The sequence below is a fragment of the Acomys russatus genome, chromosome 5 (genome assembly GCF_903995435.1).
Source record: "Acomys russatus chromosome 5, mAcoRus1.1, whole genome shotgun sequence".
Lineage (NCBI taxonomy): Eukaryota > Metazoa > Chordata > Mammalia > Rodentia > Muridae > Acomys > Acomys russatus.
The window spans coordinates 23629664-23639222 of record NC_067141.1 but is presented as its reverse complement, the minus strand read 5'-3'; the positions used below and the strand labels follow the sequence as shown (position 1 = coordinate 23639222).

The 9559-nt window shown below is 52.5% G+C and overlaps 1 protein-coding gene across 3 annotated transcripts in view; it reads right to left on the bottom strand.

The window, feature by feature from the left end:
* Positions 1–753: 753 nt before the first annotated feature.
* The window catches only part of Kcnq1 (potassium voltage-gated channel subfamily Q member 1), a 332780-nt gene continuing 323974 nt past the window's right edge, over positions 754–9559 (bottom strand). The window contains exon 16 of one of the 3 annotated variants that reach the window (XM_051145712.1): positions 754–979. In XM_051145712.1, the coding sequence (XP_051001669.1) occupies positions 764–979 (216 nt within the window). In that variant the 3' untranslated portion in view covers positions 754–763. The remainder of the gene's footprint in view (positions 980–9559) is intronic. The other 2 variants (XM_051145714.1, XM_051145717.1) reach the window with 2 other exon arrangements.

Sequence of the window (9559 nt, the reverse complement as noted above, 5' to 3'; positions counted from 1 at the left end):
TGGTGGCTCAGTTGCTGGCTGAGGGGCGTGGCACAATGAGGCTGGAGTCTGAGCCCTGACCAGCACCTCTGACCCGGCAAGGAGGAGCAGGAGAAAGCAGGCTGCATGTGGGGCTCATATAGGGCTTGAGGGCCCTGCTCACCACTCTGGGGGAGAAGCTGTCAGTCCACAGCTGGCTAGGGTGGACAGTGGACACTCTCCTGCCTGGGATATCCTTTGGGGAGAAGCTGGAAACCCCTCTGGTATCCTGGCCATGTGGTCAATATCACTAGAGAGTGAGGGAGTCAGGCTCCGGCCTGCCGAGCCCCTACTGGCCTGTAGCCTGTAGTTACGGTTGCACCCTCCTGCTCCCTGCTGGGCCTTGGATTCAAGGCTGAGGGCGGGGATCCCAGACCCTGACAGATTCTTCCTATCTCCCTGTAGGAAGCGATTTGGGGTCACCTAGATGGGCCTCCTTCTGCCTGAGTTGTACCCTGATCTATACAGATGCTCCCCATCCTTGTGCCCCAGGCATCAGGCGAGCAATATCCATCTTTGATAAGGGTGACAATTCTGGCCTGAGATGAACCCCACGCCCAGCCAAATTCTTGTACCCACTGGCTGGGCAGAGGGGGTCTTGCTGAGCTCCAGGTTCAGGCTAGTGGCTTGGTCCATGGGTTTTGGGGCCTTGGAGAGATAGGCTGACATATCAGGCCTTCAAGGGGGTGAGAACCAGGTGGGTGCTCCTTTTGGGGTTACACCCTGGACCCCCTTCTGAGCTCCTTCAGGAGCCCTCATCAGGGCCCGTCTGGGGCACGGTCAGCTGTTCGTAGGTGGGCAGGCTGTTGCTGGGCAGGAAGAGCTCAGGGTTGATGGAGCCACCTTCATCATTGGCCACCACCTGTGGCCTGCTGGCGCAGGTTGGACCACCTTGGCTTAGGGACAGCAGCTGGTGGAGCATGTCTGTGATGATCACCAATCTCTGGTCCAGTTGTGTCACCTGTGGGGACAGAAGCAGAGAGGAACATGGTGTTAGGGACACCTTAGGGCCTGGGCATGCAAAGTCTGAAAGAGAAAGCACGGCACACGACTTAGAGCTGTGAGTTGAATCGATATGTTGAGTTGATATGTGCACCAGGCCCAAGAGGCCCTTGCTCACTCTTGAGTGCATGTCTATATGTGCTTACTGGGGTACCACATATTACTGAGCTCCTGTGTGTGTCCATACATGCCTAAACCTGGGGGTGCTTAGTAATTATCTCCTCTCTCTAGATAGACCTAGTGGGGGAGTCACCCCTTAGCCTCCTCCCAGGCATTTTGGTCTTTGAGACTCTGGATAAGCCTTCTGGAGCTTCTAGAACAGTCTCTGGCTTCCTGTGGCCAAATGGAGAGGGGGAGGAGGGTACACAATGGGTGGGACCTTAGAGGCCAAGGGCTATGTCTGCTCAGGTTGGAGGGGGTTGGAGCTCTACACACAGGGGTCTATATGGGAGGGGCTGGCCCCTAGAGAGAGGAATTAGGAGAGCTGAGGGCTGAGCAGGCAGGAGCTGGGTGGGCCATGGAACAGTGCCTATCCTCAAAGGTAACTCAACAGCTACTAATTTAGGATGCCACCACCTTTCTAAGTCCCCATAGGTCAGGGCAGTGACTGGGTTGATTTCTTGACCATGTGGTCCCTACCCCATGCCTGTAAAGGGCTTCTTTTTGCCCTCCAAGGATTAGGCAGGTAACTAAGAAACTGGAGGAGAGGTAGAGGCAGGGCTAAGCCTGGGATAGACAGAGTGCAGAGTAGGTACTTGACAGAGGCCACACTTGCCTCACTTGTAAGAGACAATGAGGAACCATTGGAGAACTCCTTAGAAAGAAGGAGCCATTGTGCGAGGGGCTGGAGCTCAGCCCTGGGGGCCTGAAATGGTCAGCCACTGACTTCCTTTTTTCCTCTAGAAGAAGAGAGGTCCTGTCTAGGGAGGCCAGAGCCCCAGCATAGCTCTCTAAGAAGCATGGGGACTCAGTGTCAGGGGTAGGAGGGTGAATGTGGGGGGTGCACATGAACCTATCCAGCCTAAGCGATAGAGCAGAGGTTGGCAGTGAGTGAGGGGACTTTAGCTGCTGAATACATGGGGTAGTTCCCTCAGTGTCCTCTATTGGTCAACTCTCCCTCATCCCCACATTGGGACCTAGAGTAAAAGGAACACCAGTGATATAGGGATGGAGCCAGAGGTCCTGACAGATGGCCTCATATGGTCAGACCTGCAAAGCTGCTTTAGGGAAAACCATGTGATGACTCAGCCAACCGCTGACCACTGGCCTCAAAACCTGGGTGATTCAGGCCCTGAGGACAAGGGGCAGGGGTTGGCTCTCATCTTCCTGGATGTGAAGTCTGTGTCCCAGTCAGGCTCCTGGTCCCTCTGTCCTAATACTTGTTTGTATTTGGAAAGGGCTAGATGGAATTATTCAGGCTTGAGGGCTCACACAGGGAAACTGAGCCTCAGGGCTTAAGCAGGTGGAAGCGGACGACAGCTTGTCTTTGACAGGTGAAGCCAGGGTTCATGCCCTGTCCAAGGCCACTGGGAGCCCTGCATCAAAGGAGGGTTGTCTGAGGCTAGACTTGGTCTGGCTTTCATGCAGCTTTAAACACACATAGTCAATTTCAAAAGGCAGGGGAAAAGCACCATTGGCTTATGGGAGATGGATGGCTTCATGAATGTCTACTAACCCACAATTGAACACCCGTGGAACCTCACATTTGCTAATGGGTAGAGTCCTTAAAGAGAGTTCTTGGGGGTGAGGCCAGGGCTGTTTGAAACCTCCTGAGGGACAGCTGTCACCAGGCCCCGCCCCTGTGTACCTCTCAAGGGTATCCTTGAAGCTTCTCTGGACAGCTCCCAAGCTCACAATGACCCCCATGGCTGCTGCTTGTGTCTGTTTGGATTTTTGAGGAACCTGTTTGGGTCCAAAGTGTCCTATTGGCCAAGCTGCTAGTGGCAGGATATAGGCTAGAGTCCTAGGAGGGTCCAGAGTCTGGGGACTCACTGTGCTGCTGTCACCTTGTTTGAGGGAGAACAGGACTGTGAAGGCATAGTACAAAAAGGTCATCTAAATGCACCAGCTCCTCCAACTTTGTGGCTGTGTGTGAGATCCCGTACATTTTTTTGGCCACCACAGGATCCTCCTAGATTGTCCAGCTACCCAGAAATAGGATCCCTTTGCTTGCCTTGGCCATTATGGTGAGGAGCAACAACTTGCCGCTGAGTTCTGGCACTTTCCTGGCCTTGTTCAAACAGATTGCATTAGCTAGCATGGCCCAGGGAGGAAACACCAGGGCTTGGGTTTGGGGTTCAAGGTCTAGGAGGCATTCAAGCTGGGGATCCTTGTCAGCCCAGAACCCTCTGTAGGGTCATGAGAGGATAGCCTTGGTATCTTGGGGGACATTCATAGGTTACTTTCAGAGACCATATTAAAAAAAAATGTTTGATATCCAATAAAGAGCCATCAGATGCCATCCTGGGAATAGAAGGGCCTGTGGGGAGTCAGCCAGTGGGATGTCATGTTCTTGACTTATGTTCTTGCCTGGATCTTGGTGACTGGGCATGGTGCTTGCCAGCTAATCTGCCCAGCACATCTTGGGTTTCAGGGGTTGCCCTGTGAGGTGGAGGAACTGCTCTCTGCGAAGACCTGGCCGTGCCTGCTCCTAGTTGCCTCTGTTTTCCTTCCTGGCTGGGGAAGCAAACCATGTTGCTGTTCATTGGATGTGTTGTACAAGGAACCCTGGGGAGCTTGCCTGCCAAGGCCGTGCCTCTTGCTGTGAAGGCAGGGCACCGGGTGGTCTTAGCTTGCTCTTCTGGGCTCTGCCTCCTTTCTGGCTTAGGCTCCCAGAGCAACACATGAGAGCCGGTTCCTGGCCAAGCTTGTGTCCAGTTGTGCTGGGCCACTTCAGGGAGGATCCTGGCCTGATGTACCATGGCTCCTCAGCCCAGAACTCAGCTCCAAACACAACACTTCAGCAATTGTTCTTGAAGCTGCCTGGCTCTACTTTCTCCCTCTGGCATTTTGAATGCATGGCCAGAGAGCTGGTGAGACTCTCTGCCCAGTGCTGACTAGGTGGAGGCAGGGAGCCATGTCACAACAGGCAGGTGCCCAGAGAGGTGCCACCACCTTCAGGGAAGGGAGTGCCTGCTCTGGGCTCTGGGCCGGTGTTCTCCAAGAGCCACTGGGACAGATCAGTTTTGGAGATCTAAGATCTCATCACTATTTGCAATTTGATCGTGATTAACAGGGCAAGGCAGACAAAAGCCTTGTTGTGCCCTGTCTCTGCTCACCAACATAAAAACCATAGATGACTTGTGGGCCTTGGAAGAGAAAAAAAGCAATTAGAACAACAGCTAGCTAGAGAGCTGCAGTGGCTGGCGATCAGACTCAAGGCGACAGAGATTCCCGTTTGATGTGGTTATGAGTTTGTTTTCAAAGGAAAATCTTGAAGAGTCTCTATTTAGATCTTTTTTTTTCAGAACTTGCTCAGCCTTGATCCTTGGTCAGTACCCCCAAAACCCAGCTTAGCCTTGGTGGGGGACACCAGGACTAGGCTTAGGGTGTAGGGTCCTGGGATACATTCAAGCTAGGGATCTTTTTCAGTCAGCTCAGGGCCCTCTGTAGGGTCACGAGAGGATGGCTTTTGGTGCCTCTTAGGACATGCATAGGTTACTTTCAGAGGCCATATTAAAAATGTTTGATATCCAATGAAGAACCATCAGATGCTAACCTGGCAATAGAAGGGCCTGTAGAGAGTCGGCCAGTGGGTTGTAGACAGAAGGCAGAGTGCACAAGGACCTGGGGACAGTGACTCTGGGTTCTCATTGGCCTCCAGTTCTGTATCTATGGATCAGGCAACAAGGCCTGGGTAGTCCACTGCCTGGCAGGCCCTAAGGATCCCCAGCCCTACCCTAGGCTCCCTGTTCACCACCTCCACTCCATCTCTCCCTAGCCCCTGACACCATCATCTGAGAGGCACCTCTTTAATCTGTCTAGGCTAAGTGTGGTTCTACTTTCACAGAAGGAAGGAAGCCTGCCTAGGGTACTGTGGGGGAGGAAGAGATAGAGCAGAAGTTGGGGGGCAGCAAGGGGGCGCTTACTGGGCACTGGGGGCTCCAGTGGGTTATAGGTGACGGGTCCTTTCAAAAACACAAACAAGTCACACCCCTCTCAGGAAGTAGCATCAGAAGTCCTCACTTCAAACACCCCATAGAAGGGCTTGGAAAGGGCCTACTCCTTGTCTTGTTTATGCAGACAAATACCTGACATCCTCCAGCACACCAGATAAGTTATTTATGCCAACAAATGAATATTTCTGATCACCAGAAACACCAGACATGTGGGTTCACCAAGCACATCAGCTCGGACCTGGCACTATAAAAAGAGCATCCCAAGCCTGGCACGTGGCAGGCACCCAGTCACTCTTCAAGAGCATCACTTGGGATGCCTGTCTTAGATGTTTCGCTCATGTCATATGGACTCTGTAGATGCTCGGCCATCAAGATCTGAATAGCTCCTGCGGTGCATAAGGCTTTTTACCTGGTTCCCTACAACTGTTTCCTCATGTCTGCCTCTCTAATCCAGTCTTAGCCTCCCACCTCTATTCACACACACACACACACACACACACACACACACACACACACACACACACACACACACGCACACACACACCAAAACCCACATAAGTATTCATACAGATCCAGCCCTCTAACCTCTGCAGACGGGGCCTGGCCCAGGCCTGCTGTTTCACCTCTGACCCAGGTGCCTGCACTCCTGTTCCTTGCTTTGCTCTGGGCAGCATCGACCGACCTTTGTGCTCAGACCTATGTCTTCTTCCCTCAGCTTTTCCACTACACCAATGGATGGCATCTCTCCCTCTGCTGCCCCTCCCCAACCCCTTCTCACACAGACCATGCACACATCCTTCTCCATTTTACCTGAAGGCCTTTGCACTTACGGGCTGTTCTACTTGGAAAACCCACTCTCCACTACTTTCAGCTCAATTGCCCACCACTCTAGTGGGCTTCCACTTACCTCATTTCTCTCAGCATGCTCTGTAACCACTGCCCTTCCATGAACCCCCTGAGTTTATTAATTTACTTGTTTATTGTCTCTTCTTCGAGCTTAAGACTCCTGAGGTCAGGTCCTGAGTGTGTCATTCCTGTCGAATCCCTGACAGTCTTTCAGTATCTGACACACAGTAGGTGCTCAGTAAACTTGCTGTCTAGTATAGTTACTGAGTGAATAAAGCAATCTCCGTTCTCCTGGATGAGGGGATAGAAGCCCCCCAAAAGCCTTGCTCCCCAGAAGGCACTTGGCAAAGGCCAGTGGGGTTAACAACTGCCAGCAAGTCCTTTCATGTTCATTGATTTGTAAAGACTCTTTGTATATGAAGGCTTCTCTTTTGACATGTAGATCACAAGTGTTTTTTCTTGCATGCTGTTCGCTTTGTGACTACATTCATGGCAATCATTGCTTTTCCGAATTGAAGCTCCATGCATTTTTTTTTTTTCCTTCATGGTTTCCAAGTCAGTGTGTGCTTGGGTCACTCTTCCTCAGCCCAAAGTGAATTTTTTTGGTGCTTTTTAGGTTTTGTTTCATCTTTAAATCTTTAATATGTGTGGGGTTGATGCAGGTTTACCTGTAGTGGTTGACAAAGAGTAGTGGTGTCTTTCTTCATACCAAGCTCCTTGTGTGTTTGTTTTTCTAGGGTTCACTGTAATCAGCTCCCTCCCTTTCCTAGGTTTCACTATAGAGACCAAATCAGCCTGACACTTATGATCCTCCTGCCTCAGCCTCCCAAGTGCTAGGCGCTCAGGCCTGTGACCACATACTTGGCTTCCAAATAGTGTTAATCCCTGGGGCTTCTATATGGGATGCCGGGAGTGTCCTCCAGGGAGCTGCAGATGGTGGTAATTCTGTGGTGGAATCCAGCCGGGATGACAGGATGACAGGATGACGGGAGCAACACCTCCCTCCCAGGCAACCCTATTGACTTTGCTCTTGGCTCCCTAGCCTGAGCTGGGAGACCTTGTCACCTCTCCCACACAATCCCATGTGAGAGCACTGTGTGACCCTGAGGTACAGGACACTAGGTCATTTCTCCCCTCCTAGGTACCCCTGTTTCTTGGAATTGTCCACCCCATAGTTTCCCTGTTCTGTGTGAGCTGATGTCAGTTTCAGGGACAAAGGTCCTGGAGCAGAGTAGTGGCAGGTTCAGCCCTATACCCCGTAGCTTCTGACAATACTATGAACCTCTGCCTGCCTGCCTCAGGAGGGACCTTAGCGTGATGAGGCTGAGAAGCTGCCCATACCTACCTGGCAGGTAGTGGAGGTTGGAGAAACCTAGGCTCAGAATGGGGACTCCACCTTCTTCAAAAGACTGGCCAGCTCATGCCAGCCTGCTTGCAGGGGCAGCTCCAGGCAGGGTGCTGAGGAAGCTGCTGCCCTGTCTGTTCAGTCCCGCTGTAGGCAGATGCTGCAGCAGCTGCTCAGGCTGGACAATCATATAGACAGGCTGGAAAAGGGCTCTGGAAGCTGAGAGGCCTTGTTTGTGCTGGCAGCAGGCACAGGCCCCCACCTAGCATTAGATTCTCTTCTGATGAGTCCTGGAAGCTTGAGAGCTCCAGACAGAATGCGTCATACCAGAGGCCAGAGCCTTCGGTCAAATTAGGTGGGCAATGGTGGCAGGTGGATGGGGTCTACATGGGGCGCAGGCATGCCCACTTGGGCCTGTACCACACCCTGTGCCCAAACAAACACAGGCCGGTCTGTGGCTGCTGTTACAGGTACCTCACCTCCCTTTCCATATCCCCAGCCCCCTCCCCACTAGACTTGGAGCTTTTTCTGTTTGCCCTTTGTTTGTGTCCACTTCTGCTTGCCACTCTGGGACCTCCCAGTCAATGTGAACACTGATGAGCTGTTCTCAGCCTAGTACTTCACATACACAGACACACACACACACACAGACAGACACACACACATACAGACACACACACACAAACACACACACACAGACACATATACACAGACACACACACACAAACACACACACACAGACACATACACACACAGACAGACACACACACAGACACACACACAACACAGACACATACACACAGACACACACACACACACACACAGACACATACACACACACAGACACAGACACACACACAGACACATACACACACACACACACACACACAGACACACAGACACACACCAAACCCCCCCCCCCCAGCTATTCTGTTCACAAGGCAGGCATTTCTACCATCCCCCAGTAGCCAGGTAAGGGAAAGAGATTTAACCCTTTGGTTCTTGCCTCTTCTCTCCCTCCCGCCTTTGCCTCCCAGTGAGCAATCTCACTGGGCCTCTGACTATGGCCTGTGTCCTTCCCTGTTGCCACACTGACCAGGACCTGCCTTGCCTGGGTAGACTCTGGGTACTGCTGGGAGCTTATTTTCTGTGGGGACATTCTGTGACTTGGCTCATCCTAGGTCCTTCCAGATGCTTCTTTCTTGAACATTTTCGAATGCCATCCAGCTTTTACTTCCATCCCAGATTTTCCCTGGTCCCTTGTGTCTCTCAGGGACCTCTCAGGATACAGGTTGGGACCCCCTTAACACTGCCTCTCTCCTGGTCTGAGCACTGTGGCTCCCAGGCCTTTTAGTATAAGAGCACTTCCCTGGCCCCAATAGCAGCTGCACCTATAGCCTTGGTGTATGGTCTCCTTACCCAGCCCAGGACTGTCCTTGAGATGGACCCTTGCAACAGCCATGCGTGCCCTACAGAAACATTAGCATCTGTGTCTACTCAGTTTGACAGGCAATGGCTTCCTTCCTTGCCCTGTTCCAGACACAATCAGGGGCACCGAGAACCTGGTCCCTCTTGTCTCTCTGTATCACTTTGTGTGCTGGCTTTCATGGGCGTGGGCTTTCACGTAGATCTGTGTGGACCTACACACTCTACAGTAACCCATTCCATAGAATAAAGACACCCAGCGCTGCCCCCCTGCTCCTCCCTGGGGCCTGCTCTACCAGGTGTCTGGCTAGCGACAGGGTGTTTACCCTCCCTAGCTCCGGCATGAGACACTGTAGCCCTCCTTGGCAGTTTTGACATCAGCAGTAATATGATCCAGGTGTGGCGGTCCACTTGCTTGTTTTTGCTCAACTCCGGCTTTGAGGCCACCGGTTAGAACATGTCAAGGGCACTTGCTTCTTGGGGTGGCTGCACATGGCAGTGGGCCTCCCTGAAGGGACCTGCAGTGCTTCCATCTGGGCCCTGATGCTGGACAAGGGGACCTAGGGAACAACCCTAGTTCAGGAATGCCCTGTGCCTAGAGCACGCCTGGGCTAGACCCTTGTTCTGGGGGATGGCATGCTACTGTCAAGAGCAAGGTGGTACCCCCAGTGGTCCTGCCCCTCACCCTTCAGTGGCTCCTAAGCATCTGCTCCTGTTGCAGGTTTTCCACTTAGAAGCTGGTCTCCCCAGGACATGCCTCCTGGGCACAGCTTCCTGATTCCCAGCTGCTGGCTCCTTATGGACT